Source organism: Sceloporus undulatus, chromosome 1 (genome assembly GCF_019175285.1).
Source record: "Sceloporus undulatus isolate JIND9_A2432 ecotype Alabama chromosome 1, SceUnd_v1.1, whole genome shotgun sequence".
Classification (NCBI taxonomy): Eukaryota; Metazoa; Chordata; class Lepidosauria; order Squamata; family Phrynosomatidae; genus Sceloporus; species Sceloporus undulatus.
This window is the reverse complement of record NC_056522.1, coordinates 94,147,924-94,171,687: the sequence shown is the minus strand read 5'-3', so window position 1 is coordinate 94,171,687 and position 23,764 is coordinate 94,147,924. Positions and strand designations below refer to the sequence as shown.

Here is a 23,764-nt window from a genome sequence, read left to right as displayed (position 1 = left end):
TGAATGTGTGCTGGACTGTGATAGATTTGCTTGCCCACATCAAAAACCTTCTCTTTTGACAAGATTAAAGAGAAGAGTTAAAAAGCACCTATAGTTGTGGAGATTGTACCGATTTTCTGTACTTTTGGAAATGTCAAACTTACTGCAGTCTGAGAGAAGATTGGTCAATCACAGGAAAATATAGGATGACAATGCTCAAGTGACAGCATTGTGCAAGCCCCATAAGAATGAGGAAAGCAGGGCAGTTCCACACTAAACCTCTAGTGTGGAAGGATCCTAAATTGCAAATGTATTCAAAGTTGCCAGGATGCTGAGATTTGAATTTAACACAAGGTTGTAACCTTATGGTTTAATACATGAGCCACATTTCTTTATGGGCACCTCCATATATTGTTCCATCGCCAACATTCCAAAGTTTATGTATTGCTACAGGAGAAAACTCATAGCTATTTTATTCTTTGTTTCCCATAGTTATGCAGAAAAGTTGAAGGGATCGTCTGAGACATGAAAATATGTTAAATGTATTCTAAATGATTTAGGGAGATGAAAAAAGTTGTTGATGGTCTTCTGTCTTTGAAATAAATGGTTCTTATTTAATCTTATTCATGACTGAATAAAACAAATAACTTTATAAACACAAGCATAAAATGTCACCCATCGAAAAGGGCAAACCATTGTCTAGGTGCAGAAAAACAGCGCAGTCTAAAATATTACTAAGTAGTTGGGTGGGGAGTAGAGAAAAATGGTAGTGTAGCCAATTTAATTTGGGCTCTGCCAAATTTTCTCCCACCAGTGTTATACCTCCAAGGGAGATTGTGAGCAAAACTTCTCATAATCCCATTTACCCTTTTCTTCTGCAATGTTCACTCATGCTACTTCATTCTCTGACCTGCAGGTTTAGCACTACATATATTCAAGAAAAATGGAGGACACAACCAGCTAAAAGCCAAAAACGTTAATAGTTTTTTAAAAATCAATATAAATCCTTATTTACAGAAAACATCCTTCCTAGACAGAAGGCACAAAACAACAAACATAATAAAATACATCTCATGAAGTAGAATTCAAAGATACAGAGATCTTGTTCTACCTGTGAGACTAAATGCATCTGAGGAAATAGATTTTAGTCTAGGAAAGCTCATGCTGCCAACTTCTTGCTGTGGTGGCCTTCCTCCATCTCCTTTGGGCCCAGGCAGTTGGCTGGGCCCCGCGCGGGTCTTCCCGCTGCTGGAAGAGGCCATGGCATGGCAGTGGCCTCCTTCTTCGGGGCTCAGCTCCGTGCAGCCCCATTGCTTTGTTGTTTCTGGAGGAGGCTGCTGGAGGACTGCTTGCCTTTGCAGCTTCCTGCTTGCCTCAGCGGCCTCCAAAGGAGGAGGCAGACAAGGAGGAGGAGTTGGGTGCCGGGAGCTGGGACTGGTGCCAAACCCTGGTTAAAAACGTGAATGTCCTGGCAGAAACCAGGATATAGCAGCCCTAGTTTGACATCACTTTAATTACCACAACTCTGTCCTACAGAATCTTAGGATTTGTAATTTGGTGAGGCACCAGAGCTCTCTGACAGACCAGGCTGAATGCCTCAGCAAACTACAAGTCCCAGGATTACATGTGATAGAGCCATTACAGTTAAAGTGGTGTCAAACTGCTTTATTTCTGCAGAGTATATACATCCTAAAAGACAAGCTACAGATCTGGCTTGTTTATCTGCTGGTCACTTTGAACAGAGTTCTTTTCTGGTTGATTAAAACTTTGTAGTTCCATGTCTTTCTTTTTTCATATTGTAAAACTAACCAAATGGAAGAAGTGGAAAGTTATTTCTTGTTCTTTGTATATGAAAACCCAGCAGCCCTTTTTTCAAAAGGCTACTGGCTGCAAAAGAAGCAGGAACAAGTTTATCCTTCTGTAAACATCTGGAAAATAAATTATGTCAATAAGACAAAGAGAGCCATTGGTAGTGTTTTACATTTTGATTAAGAGCTGGTGTTATGCAGTGGCTGCTTGAAAATGTTGCTTTGTAGTGCAGCTATAGGAATATTTACTCAGAAGGTAAGTCCTTCTACATCTTGCAGGGTTTCTTCTGAAGAAAGTGTATTTAGGATTGTAGCCTCAGTCTTGCACTTATAAACTTTTAGTCAAGCCACCTTTTCATTTTCAGCATTAACATTATTCACTTCTCTCCCTTATGGGAATAGCTGTTTGCCTGGCCTAGTGGCCATGCTGCTGGAAGATTTGGGGAGCTGTCACCCAAAAAGTAACTTTTCCAAATTCTAGTCTGTCTTGTAAATCTTTGGATTCCTGTAGAGACTTTCCTAAACTGCTGATGAGAAAGCTTGCAGGTTTAAATCAGCATAGTATGTTGTTTGGAAAAAAAATATAGATAATGCCAGCAGGCATGCTGTGTCTGGAAATTCATGATTTTAGTGGAACAGAAGCCCATCACAGACAGCACAAAATTATCTCTGATTAGTTGTCCCCCGTGGTAAACATTATCACTCTGGGCCATCCTTGTGCATCCTGGATTCATTGGTCTTTTAAAAATAATGCATGCAAACAATTTTTCAGTCATGGAGTTTTAAGAACATGCTCCATATGTTCACCATGTAAAAATAACCTGTAACATCATGTAACAATCACAGTAACCTTCTTTCTAGAGAAAACAACTTTTTTTGGTGGGGTGCACCTAGGAATTGAGATGCTGTTGAGCTTACTTTGCCTATTCCCTACCTGTTGCTTTTTGGTTCCAAGTGGTCCCTCAACTCATCTGCCAAAACTGCTCCCTCCCACACTTAGGGTCAACAAGGGTTTTTTTTTTATGCCAAATGTAGGAAACACCACTCTCAGTCTTTTGTAAGGATAGCCTACTTCAGGCATTCAGAGTATGATGAGGGTCTCAACCTCTTTGACTGGTCCTAGAAGGGAGACTCGTCTTGTGGCCTTGGTGCAATCAGCATCAGAGTGAACGGGGCCTGTGGGTTTAGATATATATGTGAAGGGCTGCTTCCATGGAGGTGCAAACCCTTATCTGTTTCAGATCTCCTGGAGGGAACCCGATTTGGGATTGCCAGGTCAGGACTATCCTAGGCCCTGACATTTCAGGGCCAGAAATTGGGATCTAAAGGTAACTCCTTGTGATTTTACAGGAGGTGGACCCTGGTGATACTACAAGGGTGACACTGCAAGGAGCATCTCCTGGTCATGATACATGAAGCATCAACCACAGTTATGCAGAGTATATCAATTATTTCTTTAAAAGAAAACCCAGTCTAAGCAATGAGAAATGCACACACACATGCACACACACTTTTCAAGGTAGTGCTCTTGCTCTGAGAGTCTTCCCCCTCGCTCTTGGGCTTATCTACATGAGCCAAATGAATGGTCTCACCTCATTTTCACTGCAAGCAGTCAGAACAATGTATGGGATGATTCCGGCTGAATCTGGGACTTTTTAGCACCTCAAGGCTTTAGTCCAGAGGAAAAGAAAGTTATTTACTCTTGTTTTGAGTAGGAAATCCAGATATGCATAGCAACATCAGTGTGGGGCCAGGGATGGGAGGGTTTTTTGGTGGAGAGGACTTGTTGTGTTTGGCAAGCCTGGTGTGTGTCACCATGTTTTTTTACTTCATTGTATCTTCAGCCATGAGCACAGCAGTGAAAGTTAGATCCAGCTGCCTTCTTCCTCCTCCTGCCCTAGTGTTGTGTTTGTCAAAGCAAAGATGACACAGTGTTGATGGGGGGTGAGGAAGAGGCGAAGTTAAAAGAGTAAAAAACGAACACAACACTTGGACGATGTGGGGAGGGGAAGAGGTGGTAGCCCAATCTAACCCCACAGCCCTGATCTTAAATGAAAGATTTAAAAATGCACTCATATTTTTTCTTTCTTTGACATGTGTGTGTGTGTGTGTGTTTACATTGGCAATTGTCTCTCTCCCTCACTGGGGCATTATACAAAGGCTGGAGAGAATCTAATCAGAGTGCACAGTGGTCATTAGATTGATAGGCAATCCATAAGGGCTGTTGGCTGATAGGTTGAAGTCTGCTGGGAAGGGGAAAAGCAGTAAATTCACCAGGGCAAAATGTGTGGCCAGTTGTGTTGATGTTGTTTCAAAGTGCTTTGTGTGTGTGGATGTAATGGGCCACTGTGGGTTCCCTGAGGACCAGAAGACTGCAAAGTGAAGCCATTTTTGGCCAGTGTAGAAGTGCCCCTGGACTGCTGGACAAGAGAGTCTAGGTCCTGAGAATCAAGGAACTCTAGAGCCTGAATATATTTATGCTTTAGTCTAATACACATTGCACATGGCCTGATACATCTAGGGGCAGGGCTCATTTTCTTGTGTAGAGCAGCCTCTTTGCATATGGGTAGTTAGTCCAGTAAGCAGCTATACTGGCCACTGGAAAGTTATTAAGAAGTATAATGAGTTTATTCAGGCCCTGTGCTTTCCAAAAGAATGAAACCATACCAGAACTGTTCAAAGCCTTTGGGTATATCTACAATTCAGATATTATATTTTATTTTAAAAAACTTATAACATTTTCGTTATAAATATTATATCAACAAAGCAAAGTTTATAGCTCACACAGAGGGTGACATTAAATATATTTAAAATATTCTCACTTCCTTTCTTCAGTGAATTTTAACTTGTGGAGTCTTTAAGAGGTAGGAACTGAATGCTTCCCCCAAGTTTTAGAATACCAGAAAACTTCTTACAGAGTTTTCCTTTGAAAATAGAGAATTTTCCAGATGCAATTATTCTTGAAGAACATAAACAGAAAAGATGAGCCACAATTTTATACCTGGGCTTAGGCAAGTAAAATGTGAAAAGATGTGATAATGAAAACATCAACTCAGTTTTCAGAAGGCTCTGTTTCATGCTTGTAGTTTTTCAAATGATTTCAAAGTCTCCCACTCATGTGCAAAGTGCTGAGCTGCATGAAAACTCAAAAATCTGCTCCTCTTATAGCGGGTGCTGTTTGGGGAGAATCCTCAATGTATTTGGATGTTTGTTGTCAGCAGTAGAAAAAGCCAATCTCTCTTTTACTCTCCCCCCTCCCCTTCCCAAGATGCCACTTGCTGTTTTGCAGCTTCATATGAGATTTTAAGAACATAATACATTCCGGAGCTCTGGAATTCATTTTCATCCTTCCTTGAAGTGACTTTGTTCCATGGCCTGGTTTACCATTTTGAAAAGTGAAGGGAATAAAATAACATTTGATTGTTAGTTTCACATGTTGGAACATCTCAAGCTGGAGATGCAACAAGCTCTTTACAAATACTCTTCTGTGCAATGTAAATTACCCATTTGGTCACATGCTGTGAAGGCATCCCACAAATATTTGAATTGTGGTATTTGTACAGAAGAGTTGGATTTCTTAGAGATGCTACTGTATGCAGTGTTTTGAGTTTTTGTTATTTATAGAAGTTGTTGCTCTTCCTTGAAATGGTTGGCCCTTGGCAAATAACCCCCCAAAATCACAGTGAGGGTAATAAGAATAATACTCATAGAGAAAATTGTGGGATATTAGATTGGGCAAAGATCATAATCATATCACTATCATCATTATTATTATTATTATTATTATTAAACTTTATTTATATAATCTCTTCTTCAGGCTGAACATATATTTTGTTCTCTATACCTCTTAACATGCTCATTGCCCTTTTCTGAACTCACTCCAGCAATCACTCACTGGATCTCCATGGCTGTACAGGGAATTTTAATCCTTACCTTGCACCACTACATACAAACTTATAAGCTTAAAGCAATGTGGGTACCTTCCACATCAACAGTCCTCTTTACCTGGTATAAAACTGAATCATGCAGTCAGGCTCATCCTGTTGACTTACAGTACTGCACTTCATTGTTATAGTGCTATTACAGTCGTCTCTTTGTATCTATGGAGGTTCTGTTCCAGACCATCTCATGATAGCAAAATCTGTGCTGCCATAGTAAAATCCTCAAGTCCCATAAATTTCCATGGTGGCACAACATGTATGTGACTGTGTTGGCATGGCACATTCACATGCCACCATTGGTTAGAATGGGGCAGGTCTATCCTCAGTTGCTCCAATGGCAGTAAAAGTGGAATAAAAGTGGTATGTCAATGCAGCATGATACTATGGGGCAGTTCAAAGGGAATCTGCATTTTCACAAACAACTAAACTGTGTGGTATGATGGCCTCTGATGCCACATTGAACTTCAGGGGCATATGTAGCACTTCCAAGCCCAAGTTGAGGTGTCCTGCTCTGTTCTCAGTGTTGAGCTTTGGAGAATGACCAGAATTCCTTTCAGTTCTGCTGTGCCTCTGAAATATCTCTAAAGCACAACATGAGAATACTGACACCCAGACCTTGTTTGTATGGGCCCAAAGGATCATCTCCCCACCCCTCCATTCTGGCATCATCCTGTTCAGATGACACATGGCCCAACCCCTAGTTCTGGTGCAGGCAGTCCAGATGATGTCCCACATGTTGCCTGCCAGAACCAGAACACAACAAGGTTGAATTTTTTTAAAAAAACATACCAGTTGCGCTGGATCTTCTAGGAAGATCCAGAGCTATCTGTTTCTGCACTGTGACAGCTATCTGCACACACGGTGACCAGATGTAATAACTGCAAAGGATGACAAGACATTGTAAATGTTGGACATTCAAGAAAAATGTGGGACATTGCCAAATAAAAGCTAAAAAAACTCATATAAACATAAGTTCATGCTTTCTAGTCATGCTCAGAATGGAAGAAACTCTGGAATTCCTTCTGGACAGGAGGCTGAAATGCAGGATGTGTGCTGGAAAAGAATGCCTACTGATCACCCTGTCTGCACTAGGCATCCCACTGGGCCACCTAGCACATCTGCTGCTCATTCTTATTTCAGAGCAAGACACCCTGCATGCGATCATCACTTGCTGCTTTGTTCTAATCTCAGAAGTGAGAAACTTTGCAGCAGTGGCAGATGTGTCTGGCAGTTCAACAGGACATCCATGCAGAAAGCCACCACAGTGTGGGAAAGGAGTGCCATGGCAGAGGATACTCTGGGCTGTCCCTGGAGTATTTAGGCCAGTTCAAACAAGACCCAGATGAGTGTGGAATCATTCCTGGGTCAGGAGCCTGACAAGTTTTGTAAATGAATACATCGAGGGCAAGAATCAGGGAGTGCATGTATTGCTCCATCTGTCAAACTTCAAAGGCCAGTTCCAATAAGGTGGTATACACACATATTAAGAGAGGAGACCACAGGTTTAAAGGAGAGTTAAAAAGAGTCACAGCTCTTTCAACCCACAACATGAACATAACTCCATCAGAGAGAAAGGCTTCACTCTTTTTATGGGGTAGTTGAAAAGAGGACATCTTTGGGGTGTGTCCCTCAGTCAGAGTTTAGAAATAACACATTACAAGTGACAGGTCTGGGGAGTTTACCAAAGATTCAGTAAATCATTTGAAAATAATATAGTGACATCATTACTAGATCAGATTTATTTATTATCATCATTACTACTTTTGTTGTGTTTTGGAAAATTAAAAACTGCATTCTTGTGATGTGTGAAGCAATTTACTTTAGATTTTAGTCAATTTTCTTTCTTTTTTAAACTTTTTCAATGAGTTTTCTTCTGAAAATGTAGTGGGGAAAATAACAAATAATTTAAAAGTCACAATTGTGTCATGTTCATGGTAACAAATTATTCGGGGGGATTTGAAACAAAATTTATAGCAGATTACTTTTTAAAAGTAGTTTCCCAGTGGTTTATTTCCTTGGAAATAGTTGGCAAGTACATATATGTATTAGTGACAGTCAGTATGAAAGAAAAAACATGAAATAAGAACAGCCTGCCATTACATAACACAATTTACCAGAAAAATCTCCTACTGTATACAAGTAATAACATCAATAATATCTCTTAAAGCTGGAGATATTCTGCTGTTGGGTGAAAAAAATTGGTAGGAATGAAGAAGCCTATTAAATACTGTGAAATGAGGAAAGGAAAAAATGATTTTCTTAACCAAACAGTATTGCACTGTATAGCCCATTTCCTCCTGTGGTAAACCAGAGTAAAATGTATTGCATTCTTGGAAAATACTGAATGAGCTCACCGGTAGAGAGCCGTGGCTCCTAAAACAGACATGGGGATGAATCCATTTTTCATGAAAGTCTAAGGGAAAACTCCTATTCATTGAGCAAAAGTTATACTGTGGCCAGTGTAAAATATCTTGGAACCTCCAGTATTTTTGTAACAAAAATAGTTTTTGCTATGCAGTTAAGTCACTTCTTACTTGCACAGTGCATTTGGGATTCCATGTTTCTAAAAGCAGATATGATTGCTTTGAGTTTGCAATTCAGAATGTAATCTAGAAAACAGAATTTGAAAGAGATGTTGAAAAAAATTAAGCAAACAAAATATAACAACTGTGACATAATGTTTATTTTTCAAGTCAAAACTTGTACTGGAAAATGTTGCACTAATATAGCATTTCATTATCCTTTTTTTACAAGCAATTTGGTGTGAATATGTACATTATGTGCACACACACACACACACACACACACACACAAACACAACAATAGCAATAGCAAGTACATTTCTATACTGCTTATCGGTGCACTTAAGCACTCCCTAAGTGGTTTGCAATGGGTAAGCCAATTGCCCCCATCAAGCTGGGTACTCATTTTAGCTTCACACACGCTATATATATATAACACACACACACACACACACACACACAGCTACTGTGATGAAAAGATATTCCTGTCCACAAATGATCCTTTCATAAAGATACAATGAGAAAGAAAATGTTATAACAGTTTCGGTAGGCCATTCAATATTGTTGTTGCTGCTGCTGTTGTTAACTACCCTTGAGTTGACTTTGAGTCATGGCGACCCTGTAGAAGAGACATCTCCAAGACCCCTTTCCTCCACTGCTCTGCTTAGGTCCTGCAGACTTGGGCCTGTGATCTCTTTTATTGAGTTTAACCATCTGGTGTGTGGTCTTCCTCTCTTTCTACTGCCTTCCACCTTTCCTAGCATCATTGCCTTTACTAATTATTCATTTTTTTTAAATGGACTCAAATTAATCACCTAGGATTCCAGAGAGAATTCAGGCCAGATCTGTTCTGGAACCCATTTGTTTGTCTTCTTGGCCATCCATGGTATTCTCAGTACTTTTCTCCAGCACCACATCTCATATTAATTTCTTCATATTGTTTTTTTCACTATCCAGCTCTCACATCTGTACATGGTGAGGGGAGATACAATATACCATTCAATATATCTTTTACTTTTACAGCCACATTTTAGATCAACACAGAGGTGACACCTCATATTAACATGAAACGACATCTCAGAATTATATTATGGTAATAGTTAATTCTTTAATTAGCCATCTAGTAAATTGTTGTTGTTGTTGAAGTCATTTCTGACTTATCACAAACCTAAGGCAACCCCTATTCTGGGCTTTTCTTGGCAAGAGGAGGTTTGCCATGCCTTCTCCTGAGGTTGTCAGCTTGTGAATTGCCCAAGTTCACCCAGTAGATTTCATTCAAAGCAGGGAATTGAATCCTGGACTCCAGGGTTGTAGTCCAACACTCAAACCACTATGCCACATTTGCTCTGAGGACAGGGAACTGCCTTAATAATAATAATAATAATAATAATAATAATAATAATAAACAACTATAAACCACTCATGCAAAGTGCTGTGTATGCTGACGGTGCTATATAACTGGATGATGATGAAGATGATGATGATTATGCTTTATTTATATATCTCTGTAGATTTGCACAGCACTGTACATACAAACGATGATGATAATGTTGAAGATGATGGTGATGGAATACATCGACATAATTTCTAAAGATCTCTTACATGTTCTTTCTCTTTTATTTTTGTGCTGGCAATCTTTCTGGGCTATGGAATAAAAGAGGGACTCTTAATTATAGCCAATGTGCCTTGATGTTTCACAACATATACAAAGAGCCTCAGCATCAAGATAATCAGTTACTAAAAGCTGAAGCTACTGACTAGATGTTGAGGTTTTCTTGAAAATATTATCATGATTGTACTATAACTTAGAGAGAAATGTTGGAGGCTGTCTTGATCGTGGAGGCAATTAAAGTTGTGCCTTATGTCAATTATCAGTCAATTAAATTGCTCTTTCAATTTATTATATGTTTAAGAGGAAGTACCAGCAGACCTTCATTATTCATATTTCATCTTTGAACACACTCTAATGTAACCCTTTTTCAAAACTAGATTCATCTTCTAGAATTTTCTCCCCTCCATTATTCTTTCGTGAAAACTAATTCCCTTCTTGCACAGTAAAAAGACTGCCTTTCTGGTGCACTTTGGCTCCTTAAAATGACTTCAGTTCCTAATGTTTCAATCAAGGAGGGGCACCAAAAAAACAAAAACGGAACAACCAGGATTGTGAAGCTATTTTTAAAATATATCTCTGTCTTGGGGTCTTAACACTGACTATGTTCCCATATTTTTTCAGAGGTGTGGAGAAATCTCATTTGATAGCCCAGAGCAGAATGCCAAATGTGTTCGCATGCTAGGTAAGTGGCACCCATTCTCTTAATCTGTGGTTTGCTATGTAGAGAAATATGCACTATTTTAATGAGGTAGTTCTTTTCAAAGAGTGCCTGAATTTTAATGAGGTTGGTTGGTATCCATAATTCTTCTGGATGTATAGTTGGCTCTGGTGCAACTGGTATGAATACTGAATGCATATGAGCACTAATTGATTATAATGAATCCTCAGTTCACTTGTAGAAAGTTGATGGGGTGATTTTTGACTGTGGGTTATGAAACATAAATGCAGATTATTGTAATACACTGTATAGCTGGAATCACACAATTAACTCCTTTAGGTGTAGGCAGGCTAAAGAATGCAAGATCTCAACTGACTGGTTTTAATAATCTTTTTTTAACTGCTATGCATCCAGAGTAGTTTCATAGCAATGATCTGGTATATATTAATTTGACCAATTAGTCATTTTATAATCTGTTTTTTGGGATTTCTACCAATTCTAGAAATATATATCATTTGCAGCTTCCATAGAGGTAACAATAGCTAGTGTTTAACAGCAAAAATACCAAAGGCATGTGGTACCTTGGACACAGATTTTTTTTTCACATTGCCTTGATACCAGCTGTTGCAGATGACGAACACAAACATCTTGGTAGTGATTTGTTAACTAGCATTTGTAGTGAGACAGGAAACCATCATCTCAGTTAAAGCCTAGATCTATTTATGAAAGGAGTTATCAGTTCTTGAGTCTCTGTTTTGAATTGCTTTGTAACAGAATTGTAACTTTCAGGTTAACATGGGGCTGCCAGAAACCCTGCAGGTATTGTTACAGAAAGCATCTTGCCAAAGGCAGGAGCCTCTTAGCGCAAGCAGAAGGGTGAGAACACAAGGGCACTTGCCCTGTTGCTCTTAGCCTGGGGCCACAGCCTGGGGTACAACAGAGACTATATTTGCCTGCTGAATCCAGATGTAGTGGACAGTGGAGCAAGATAGCCTACTGTACACTGGTCTTGAGAAGCTTTTGCCAGAACAATATGTTTGCTCTCTAGATAAGAAAATGGAGCACCTATTGAATAGAACCCAACAACTTTGGTTAAGTATTGGGAGTACTTCAGGCTGGCCTATGTGTTTGTTTGTGATAGTTTGTTCTATATTTCTGCTCAGCCAAATATGTGTTCAGAATATATAAGACTGCTGCAATTTTAGTCAGCTAAATATGTGTTCAGAAAATGCAAGAGGTTCTGCAATTTCAGTCATAATGGGCAGGGGGAGATATGGCAATGGAGATAGAAGAAGTCAATGGAGAAAAGGGAGAGAAGAAACATTTCATGGCTTTTTCTCTTTCTATTCTCTTTTCTATTCTTTTTCTATTTTCTACTAATTTTTGACAATATTAACTTCTGTAATAACATTGGCAGAGTTGATATGATGACAGTTGATATCTGAATGTACTGCAGAATCTGTTTTCTGTGGTTGTATTTCTGTTACATAGGGCCAAAAGAGACAGGTCCAATAAAGCAGGCTGCTCCAGTGCAATTTGGGCCAATGCCTTGGCAACTGCACATGCCCTGCTTCAATCTGGGCCACCACCATGGTTTTGAACCAGGCCAGCAAAAGGAGTGGTATCTTACCGCTCCTTTTTGGCCCAGTTCTTTGTAAAACACATGACCTTGGCATGGTTTCTGGCCACACTTGGGAAATGTGTCATTAAACGCTATACCCCAAATGTGGCCAGAAACCAATTTATTTGGCCTTTCTATTTCGGTCCATTGACTGCAGTTGCTGTTGAGTAGCCATTTTATAGAATCATAGCATCATACAGTTGGAAGAGACTACAAGGACCATCCAGTCCAACCCTATGCCATGAAAGAATACACAATAAAAACAATCCCAACAGATGGCTCTCCAGCCTCTGTTTAAAAACCTCCAAAGAAGAAGACTCCGCCATACTCTGAGGCAGTGTTTTCCACAGTTGAATAGCTCTTACTGTCAGGAGGTTTTCCTAATGTTTAGGTGGAATCACTTTTCCTGTAGTTTGAACCCACTGTTCCATGTCCTAGTTTCTAGAGATGTCTTTAGCATGACATTTATTCAAATATTTAAACATGGCTATTATATCACCTTTTAACCTTTGCTTCCCTAGGCTAAACATACCCAGATCCATAAGCTGCTTCTCATAGGGCATGGTTTCCAGAACTTTTGCCATTTTGGTCACCCCCCTCTGGACACATTCCAGTTTGCCAATATCCCTCTTGAATTGTAGTGCCCAGAACTACACTTTATTATAAGCAGGCACAGATCTATTCCTCAGAGTCAGTGAAAGGAGACTGTCATTGTTTAGGATGGACTATAAGTCATTTATTAATGCACTGAGGTAGTTTTCACATAGAAACATGTGACAGTGGGGATTATCACATGGAGGATAAAGATGGGAGCGAAGCAGATCGCTCCCATCCTTATGCCATCCTCATCCCGTGATCACATGGAAGATTATCACATACATCACACTTATCCCATCATTATCCTGTCAATGAAGTAGAATTGTCTCGTCATTTTTCATTAATGGAAACTTTTGTTAATGAAAAATAATGAGACAATTCTACTTCATTGATGGGATAAGCACAATGTGTGTGATAATCTTCCATGCAATTACGCGATAAGGATGGGAGCTTCACTGCCATCCTTATCCTCCATGTGATAATTTCCATTGTCTGGTGTTTTGTTCTTCTTGAGCAATCCTATAAAATATTGTTCCCAGTACAAATTTGGCCTTGTTAATCTGTTTTATATTTAACTGAATGGGTATACATTATGTGCAGTTTGTCAACAAATCTTTCTCAAAACAGTTCATACAGCTTTCAACAATAGAGGCAAAAATAGCAGGTATAAATAACAGATTAATGTGAGCTTTAAAACTCTCGCTTTTAGTTACAGTTGCTGTCTGTGATGCAGCATTCAGTACTGAATGGCAGATGTACCAAATGCCATGTTCCATACAATTCATACTTTGTATTATGATAACTGTTAACCTTATTGAACAGCTTTCAGTTCTTATATATTAGTTGTAATAATAATGAGACTTTACTTTTATTTTAATATGCTTATTCAGTTTATTTTAACCAGTTAATCAATTACTTGTTTGAAATCCTTAATTTGCGTTGCTATGCTTATATCGTATATTTACTCTCACTATAGTAGCTGCAAGAAATTCAGCAGCTGCAGTAGATTCCTAAAGGATTTCAGCCTGCCAGTAGATCCCCCTAGATTTGTTTCCTTCTCATGCTGATTTTAGCTCCTGCTTTGCTTTCTTTCTGAAAATCACATAGGGAATTTCCAGAAGGAGCCAGTGTGGAATGATTTGAGTGGACTTGATCAAAGTCTTAAAGGTTTCCAGTTCTTTTTGTTTTTACTGTATCTGCCCTTAATCCTTTCTTGAAATATCCTGGGCCGTGTTCCCACTGGCTTATAAAGTGGATCAGGACATAAATAATGTGTGCATCGTTTCCATTTGAGCGTGCATTCGATCCGCATTGCTCTGATATAGTTTCCATTGGAATTCGAATCTGAATCGATTTATCCTGAAAAATCCGAATTATTGGCTGATAAACCAGTTTTAAAAAATAGCGGCTTTTTAGCAAGTTTTCCTGTGTCTCCTGAGTCCAATTTGTGGCAAATGAATGGGAACGAAAGGGTGTCTGATTTGGGATCTTGCGGATGGGAGAAGCAGTGCTCAAGGGGCTGGCCTGGGGGTGTCACCTGCTTGTTCTCTTTCCTGCATTACCACGCCATTTTCTCCTGTTTGCATAGCCTTTTCCCTGGTGGATTGGGAAGCAAGGTAAGGTGATCGCGCTACATTGAGCTCCAAACACAGTAAACACATTACGCCCCCTTCAGCCTCCCCCCTGCTCCACATTCATAGACCGATGTGTGAGGAGAGCCATTGAACACCATTTTTAACTATTATTATTATTATTTTCTTTTTTTGCCTCTGCCTGAGTGCCTGAGCAGCAGGTGGGCTTTGCAGTACATGCCTGCTTGATCTCCCTCCTCTTCTCTCTTTCCCAGAGGGAGTCTGGGGAGACACAGAAGCGGCTGGACGCCAAGGGATTGGGGGCAAAGAGAGGCTCCTCTTCTCTCTTTCTCAGAGGAACTATGGGAAGACACAGAAGAGCCTGGGACCCAAAGGGATTTGGGGTGAATAGAGGCTCTCTTTTCCCTTTCCCAGAAGGGAAAAGCGTCTAAGTGACTGATTGGCTGTGACATCAAGCGCTTAAGCACTTGATTGACAGCTGTTTTTAAAAAAAGAGGTTCCGGGAGGGCAATGGGAACGGGGAGCAAAATAACCTGCTTCAAATTACCACAGGGAAAATACCAATGGGAACAAAAACAGAGGTAAAAAAACCTGGGTCTGTTTGCACCCATTTTTAATGGGAACGATGGGTCAGATTCGAGTCAGAATCCGAGTCAGAATTGCAGTGAAATAAGCTGCTTTTTTTGCCCAGTGGGAATGGGGCCCTGGATTTCCCTCCTTTCTTGTGTCTTTTCCCCATCCCACTGATCACTTAGCACATCCAGTCTCATGCAACAGACCGAAAATCAGAAACTGGTTTTCCTCAATTTCCACTGAGTTCTTATTATTATTATTATTATTATTATTATTATTTAGTGAACCAGTGTGGTGTAATGGTTTGAGTGTTGGACTAAGACTCTGGAGGTCAGGTTTCAATTCCCCACTTGGCCATTAAAAATTTTAATGCATAATGACAATTACTGTTCGTTTGTTTAGAAATTCTGTACCAGATACGAGATACCCACATTTTAGATATAATTTACATGTATTTTTATACTGTTATATTGTTGTATTGTTATATGTGTTGTTGTATTGTTGTGCTGTGCAATGACCTTTGGTCAAAAGCAATAAAATTTGAATTCTCACACTTGGCCATGGAAACCTGCTGGATTCCCTTGAGTGAATCACTCACCCCCACCTCCAGAAACTCCTGTGTTAGGATAGCTTTAGAGCCAGAAACTACTTGAAGGCACACAACAAGAATAGTCTTTAGTGCTAACATTCCTCTTTTTCTCACTTGATCTCTGTGAATCTGTGTCCTTCAAATACCACTTATTTTTACTTGGCAACAGCTATCTTTACTGGGTCTGAGGCAGTAGATACAAATGGCAAGTAACTGGTATAATGTATTTTCTAAAGTACTGAGTTAATTTAAACTGATCTAGAGACTGGCAATAAAAAGTCTTTGGTAAAGATGAGAGCTTCCTGGGAACTACTTCAGGATGAGGGGGGGGAAACCATCATGTTGATCTCAAAAAGAAGAAGAAGAAGAAGAAGAAGAAGAAGAAGAAGAAGAAGAAGAAGAAGAAGAAGAAGAAGAAGAGGAGCATCAAAACCTGGGACTTTTAAAGACATTTTACCCTTCTGGGGATAGACAAAGTACTAGCATTCTTTCTTCTGTTTTTATTTTCATAGTGGCAAGTCATGTATTTGATATGCCATTTTGGTTCTGGTGCTCACTCTCTCTTTTTCAATCATGGTTGATCCTTCCTTCCCTTCCTTCCTTTCTTTCTTTTCCACCTTTCCCACAGCACTGCAACCCAAGGGGGCTTTTAAAAATTTAAAGAGCTACAGATAAAAACACATATTAGTCAAAAGTTAAGTTATCCAGCGATCCGACTATTTGATAAAAGTTAAACTATCTATTAACCTAAATTAATCTAAGCTCAAATTTAAAATATCAGCACAGATTGAGTCTCCCTTATCTGTAATTCTGAAATCCAAAATATTCCAGCAACCATGGGTGGCTGAGATAGTGACACCTTTCCTTTCTGATGGTTCAGTGTACACAAACTTCATTTATTTCATGCACAAAATTATTTACAAAATATGGTATAAAATTACCTTCAGGCTATGTATATAAGGTGTATATGAATATAAATGAATTTTGTGTTTAGATATAGGCCCCATCTCCAAGATAATTCATTATGTATGTATATGCAAATACAGTTATTCTGTAGAATTAAAGGCAATGCAAAACATATACAGTGGGCCCTTGGTATCTGCAGGGGTTTGATTCCAGGGTCACCTGCGATACCAAAATCATGGATGTTCAAGTCTCAATACAATGGCATAGTGAAATGGTATCACTTCTATAAAATGGCAGTATCAAAGGTTTTGTTTTGTTTTTAAATCAAGCAATGGATGGTTGAATCCATGGGTACAGAATCCGTGGCTATAGAGGCCAGACTGTACATTAAAAGACAAGAAATAAATCCAGCACAACACACTATTTAAAAGGCCTTATGTTATAAACAGTCATTTACTATAGGCTGCATATGCACTGCAGAAATAATGCAATTTCACATCAGTTTAACTGGCATGGTTCCATGCCATGGAATTCTGGGATTTGTTGTTTCTTTTGGCACCAGAGCTCTCTGACAGAGAAGGCTGAATATCTCACAAAACTACAAATCCCATGATCCCATAGCACTGAGTCATGGCAGTTAAAGCAGTGTCAAACTGCATTAATTCTGCAGTGCAGATGCAGTCATATACTGTTACCTTGCTTAATCAGTCTTGTCTACTCTTTGGAGATTATTGCACTACTGAAAAACATGTCTTACCGCTGCTGAATTGAAGGTTCATTCAAGCTGTACTGTGGTGTTGTTGCACAGCATTTGTCCCCAAAACCACCATCCGGGTACAGCCCAGCTCCAGTGCGGGTCCCTGAACTCACTTTGGCATCCATTTTTCAAAGTTGGGAGCTTTCTGACTTTGAAAAATGGCCACTGAAGCAAGTTCAGGGACCTGCATTGGAGCCAGGCTGTGTACCCGGATGGTGGTTTTGGGGAGAAAAGCCATATGATAACACCAGGGTGCAGTCCAAATGAAGCTTCAATTCAGCAATGGTAAGACGCATTTTTTCAGCGGTGGAATAATCCCCTAGTGTTTCCATCCCATAGTTACAGCCTCTGCAGCTCCACTAAAAACAGCAAAGCTCTATCCCTTAACATTAGGACCAAATGTGTGTTTGTTTAAAAAAAAAAAAGATTTGGGCATTTTAATTTTCACCAGCACATGTAAAAACATGCTAATATCAGACTTTCTGTTCTTAAAATTTTTCCTTTTCATACGTATAGCTAAGAATGTGTGGCAGAGTCCTCTTGTGTTTGTTACCCGGACTGTGCTTCAGGGAGAGCTTTGGTTCTCTGAAATTTGGTAGGATAGGTAGCCATAGCAACAGGTTTGTCAAATGAAGAAGCTGTTGCTTGTGTATCTGATAGCTTATCCTTCTATTTGACTATCACAGCTCCTTGCCTGACTTCTTACTGGGGGGGGGGGGGGCTCCCCTTTTCCTACTATCGGTTCATCCAAATGGATGGCTCTTAGTGCTACCAAGATCACTTTGTCTTGGAATAAGAGTTTTGATGCCACAAGTTACCAATAACCAGTTACTTGTAATTAATTTATTTTTCCAACAATAAAGGTACAGATAAAAAGGTTTACTCCAAGTGCATGGTTGTAAGGATGGCAGATTTATTCATCAACCTGTTGCAGAACTTGGAAATAACTAGTGTAGTTAATTCTTGTCCCCATCACATTGCATTGTGATTACAACTTAATAAGGGAGAACATTGATCTTTTTTGTGGCATTATGGGAAATTTTAATAATTTTTTTATTATTGTTAGGGTGTGCCTCACTAAATAATGGAAGAGGAATATCATATGCTTGAACTGCATACCTCATACCCTGTCTCAGGCCCTGTGCAGACCGGCCTTAAAAGCCGGCTTGGGGGCAGAGTTGGTTCGGAGTGTCCACATGATGCACACCCTGACTCCACCCCCATGACCGTATGACACTGCACGCTGCTCCACATGGTGCGTGTGTCATGGCGCTCCTCTGGCATTATGCAGCACCGAATGAGCGCCATAAAGCCATGGTGCCATAGCTAGCACACTCTTTGCAAGGCTGCTGCTTTTTGCAGCTCCTTTTTGCACCCTGCAAAGGCCAGATTGGGGCTGCAGCATGTGGTTGCCATGGCACTGATCTGGCAAAAATGGAGGTGGCTGCAGGCCACCCGTTAAGGGCAGTCTGCATAGCCCCATAGATATTGAGGTAAAAGAAGATTGATGGGAGGATAGGGTTTGAATGGCTGAGTGGGGGGTCACATTTAAAAAAACACATTTAAAAAAAATTATTATTATTATTATTATTATTATTATTATTATTATTATTATTTATATAGCACTGTAGATTTGCACAGCCGGTACATACAAACAATAAATAGCTAAGAGTAAACCTGCCTATGGTGTACAATCTAAGAAATAATAAGATAATACATATAAAATACATAGCAATACAGGAAATGGTTCAATAAAACAGGCAACAAAAAAGAACAAATAGTTTTTTTTTTAATTGCACCTATATTTGTAACTATCTACTTCTGAAGAGGCCTTGGAACTTACACTCTCATTGTTCTATCTGAATGCTTTTCTGGTGACCAGTCATAGAAACTTCTTGTATTGTTGTTCAAACTGGTCCTTGTAAACAGAGTAAGATACAAAAATATGAAATGTGAAAATGGTGCCCCTCTCTTTTGAATGGGACACTGATGCCCCATGGCCTAATAGCCTCTCCTTATCCTTCCTCTCTATTCTTTTCTGCCCTCTTTCTCTTATAGTGAATCAAGCTCACTTACTTCACATCGCTCTTAGTTCTCCAGGTTTGAAGCCCCCAAGATTCCTTCCTCACACATACCTGCTTCTATGGTTGCTCAGTCTCTTCTTTTCTCCCTTACAGTGTGGGCTCCTTTTTCCTTTTCTGTTGCTGTTCCCGATTATCATAATCATGAGAGACCAGACGGTGCCAGCAAGAGAGCATTCCACCAGCCTGCTGCCATAGTAGCAGTGTTTGCCTGGGCCGCTCTGTCTAGCATCGCTTAGTGGCAATATATCCCTTGGATCATCTGAGAAAGATTAATCTTGTTTTGACAACACTTAGGTAGACCAATATTGAATAAATGAATTCGAAACCGATGAAAGCTTTCACCCCTGTATATGCTGTGTTGAAACAGCAAGACTGTTTCTCCTTCCTGAAGTGATGCCAATTAATTACAGTTGTTAAGTATTGAGCAAACAGACATCCTGTGTTATATCAGCTAATTTAGTCTGGCTGATTTTGGTACTGGTGTGGGCAACTTGACCACAGTATAATAAAAGGGAGGGCATGAGGCTACTTCCCTCATACTCCCAAGTTATACATGAATGCCAATTCCTCTCCCAGACCCCAGCATTTCACAGATGAATACACTAGGACCCTTGTATTTTTATAATAAACCTCTTCTTATGTCATACAGTATGGCTAAATTCAACCTCTCCTCAACCTCCATCTTACTCATTGTGCATTGCTGAAAATTGTTCTCTGCCTGATGTATTATTGTACACGAATCTCCTCTGGGATAGTTTGTCTTACTTAGCCATGAAAAATTAACCCTCTTAAGCAATTAGGTTGGTAGTGTTGGGTTCAGTATTTCCATGTTGCCACAATGTTTCTAAATCCATAGCTTGAAACAAGTTATGTTTTGGACTACAAAAAAACCCAAATCCTCCAGCTAACATGGTTATGGGCAACACAGGTCCTTGGTACAGTCTCTTACCACAGGACAAATCCCAGGATTCTGTAGGATGGAGCCATGATATGTACAGTGGTATGAACCAGATATAATTGTGCAGTGCAGTTAGATGCATAACTAGTAAGTATCCTGATAAGTTCTGGTGGAAGGCGCCAGTATTAGGTGATTTTGCCATTTACCAAATCTTTGTCAATCCCCTTCTTTTTTTACTGCCACTAGCCACCCACCACCCACCTTGAAAATGGCTTTTCAGCAGGCATGATGTCCTTCAAGGTGCAGGAAGAAGCTGGAAATTCATCTTCTACTTGCAGTTAAATTTAACCACCTTTTTTTGTCCTCTAATTTCTTTGTTTCATTAATCTTTGGTTGTATTTTCCAGCTGGTTGTTAAGCTGTTGCTGATATTTACTTTTTAAAAAAATAATGATACAGTTATTATTGTGTTTCATTGTTCCTTTTTAATCATAGCTAATACCTTGAGAATTTCACAAGGACAGAAAACGGGGCATATTATTTTAATTAATAAGTAAACAATAACTACTCAAAGAGGCATTCTACAGAATCTCCGCAAAACAGAGACCATGATTTTTCTCAAAGATAAAGAACCAGATGGAGCACGTCTTACTGGGAATTTTCTAGCCTTTCTTGAGATTCAGAATGTTGTACTGTATTGTGCTTTTTTGTTTGGAGTAATTTATCATGTTCCTGGTGGAATGGTGTCACATAGGAGTCCAAATTGGAACTGAAGATGTGGACTGAGATGAATTATATTTGAGTTTTGTTTTTGTTTTTTGTTTTTTTGTTATTTTAACAGATGATAATGCAAACCATGAAAAACCTAGACAGACATGAATAATGTCTTCCATGCCCGGAAGGCTTGCGGGTTTTTTGTTTTTTGTATCCCAGGAGTGGATAGTTTAGCACTGGACAGATTCCATGGCTTCTCTTTCCCCTGAATAGTTAGAATCTGCTTAACACCATAGAATCTCAGAAGGCTGCAGTGGCACAGAAACTGGCTTCTGGTGTTCAATTACAGCAATATTTGTGACCTGGACAATGCCCCTATCAGGTGCAATGATTGATTTGCCAATGATGTCAAATGATATTTAATATTCCTTATTAATCTGGTTCTAGGACATCTTGGAAGATTTTGGTGATCACTGATGCATTACTTAAAAAATAGAAGGAATACATAATATGAAAAAGAGGATAAAATTTTATTTGCTAATTTATCAGTATAAATTCAAGTATTAAATTAATGAAGCATTATGGAGAGCTACAAAAGAGGGAGGGAAGGAGATTCCACGACTGTAAGCCTCCAAATACTAGTACATACAAAATGACACCTGTTAAGCTAATAATTTTAAACTTTTCATCCATGATCTATTTTATGAGACCTACAGTTTTGTCGTTATTCCACCTGATCCAATAAAAGTTGCCATAAGTTCAGCACAGATCTGAAAATTGACCTTTATGTTCTGTTAAATTTTCCTTAGAACTACTGATGCTTGTAAGAAGGCAGCTCTTGGTGAGGGATTCATTTGCCCCTCCCAACCTGGCACTGCTAGCCTAAGATTGGATATAAGTTTTCCTTTTGTTTGTTTTTTCAGTGCTCTGCAATAATAAATTTGCTTTTCAAAAACCAGTGAAGTTCAACAATTGGAAGCCTGCTGTTTTAGACTAGAGATAGAGCTATTTCATTTTGTTTCAAGCACTACCATGGAAGCTTAGGTTAACTAAATAATGCCTTTAGAGACATAACTCCACACACAGTAAAATGTTGAATGGTCTCACAAATTATGCTCCCTCACAAGCTTAAAGCTTTCTTTCAGGACACTCACAGTTTATTTGTTTTTTCAAGTCCAAATCCAGAGGGGAAAGATGGAGTCCTTGGGATGTACAAAGAACTCTGGATTATTCTGGCCCTGTGCATAAGGCAACAGTCATAAGGGGATACATTTTAAACTAACTTGTCTGAGACATCTGTGTCTTTCCAAATAAGGCCCTGAGGTTTTGGCAGAAGCCTGGTTCACCTTGGGCTGTTTTGTCTTGGAGAATGCCCAAATTGCCTCAAAGCAGACTGCTTCAGTTCTGGATTCAGAATGAGTCCGAAATCAGTGCATACTCCTATTGTCTAGGAGCCAGAGGAACTAAAACACATGGGATTTTAATTGCTAACATATTTGCAGTTTTTAAAGGAAAGGAGGAATTGCAGGAGCATAAATCTGGTTGTCTAATATCATTTGCTATCATGTGTAGGAAAACAAACTATAGGCCTTTGAAGTCTACATAGTATCTGTTACAGAAAAAAAAATAGGATGGTAGTTATTCTTGGAAGAGTTTGGACAGAAAGTATCATTGTTGGAAACTTCCGTTTTATTTCATTCCAGTTTCCACAATTGGGATGTATAGTCTATAAAAGAGCAGCCACAATGGAATCTGTATTTTACAAATGAGCAGCCATTTTGGCCACTACAGATGCTCAAAATGTATACTATTAAACCAAACATATGGGACACTTGTTATACAAAGAACAAATTTAGATGGGAAAAAATTCTTGTTAGACAGTAAATTTTTGACGTGCAGGTAAAAATTCCTTCAAGCGTTTGTTTGGACCAAACAATCCTATGTACAAATTCTGTATGTGTATGGGGGCAGGGGGATGGGAGAGAGAATGAGAGATTCATAGAGCTCAAGAACCCTCTAATCCAACTCTTGGCAGTAAAGACATCCACAGCTAGAAGCTCTTCTGAGAGGTGGGCATCCAACCTATTTAAAGACTTCCAGAGGAGAGATGCCAACCTCTTCAGCAGTCTATTCCACTGTTGAACTGCTTTTACTGTCAGAAAGTTCTTCCTAATGCTTAGTTTAAAAAAAAATTGATTTTATTACAAAATGTAACAGTGAACAGTGACCAAATTATCAATGGGGAATTTAATTAGCTCAAGGTCACAAGAGGAGGCCTGTTACCACACCTCAGGGATCGCCCCTTCGATCTGTATACCAGGAACTAGAAATCCAGAAATGAGGCAGAGGCTCTAAATACAATCAATGTCTCTTTTATTGGAAACAAGGATTCAAACATATAGGCACATATGCTCACACATTCATACAAGACTCAGGAAATAACGTAGTCAATGTAGAATAGATATTAGGCTTTCTAATGGAAATACTCACCTTATGTAGAAGTTCTATCTTCCAATTTGTGTGTGTGGGTTTGCAGGTCTGGTTAAGCCAGTGCTTCTCAATTATTTTCTGTCATGCCCCCCCCCCCCCCCAGGAAGAAGAAAACATTTCGCGCCCCCCGCGCGACTGTAAATAGGATCATTTGTCTATAAAATTGTTATAAGTACACCTCTGCATAACAGAGCTTTGCGCCCCCCTTTATGGAGCCTCGCGCCCCCCCTGGGGGGCCCGCCCCACTATTTGAGAAACGCTGGGTTAAGCAGACAAGTCAGAGAGAAAGACTGACTTTAAACTGACATAGATAGCTGTGGCTGCCAGCAGCAGAGAGAGGCTACCAGCAGCGAGAGGTACCAGCAGTGAATGGCTGGCCACCCTCCCTAAATTTAGGAGACCTTTTTAAGGGTTTAACAGGGTC

General features: G+C 39.5%; 1 protein-coding gene across 4 annotated transcripts in view; it reads left to right on the top strand.

Moving 5' to 3' along the window:
- The window catches only part of PDE7B (phosphodiesterase 7B), a 264,361-nt gene that overhangs the window by 114,889 nt on the left and 125,708 nt on the right, over positions 1–23,764 (top strand). For all 4 annotated transcript variants that reach the window (XM_042445797.1, XM_042445798.1, XM_042445796.1 and 1 more), the window contains one exon: positions 10,484–10,544. In XM_042445797.1, the coding sequence (XP_042301731.1) occupies positions 10,484–10,544 (61 nt within the window). The remainder of the gene's footprint in view (positions 1–10,483; positions 10,545–23,764) is intronic.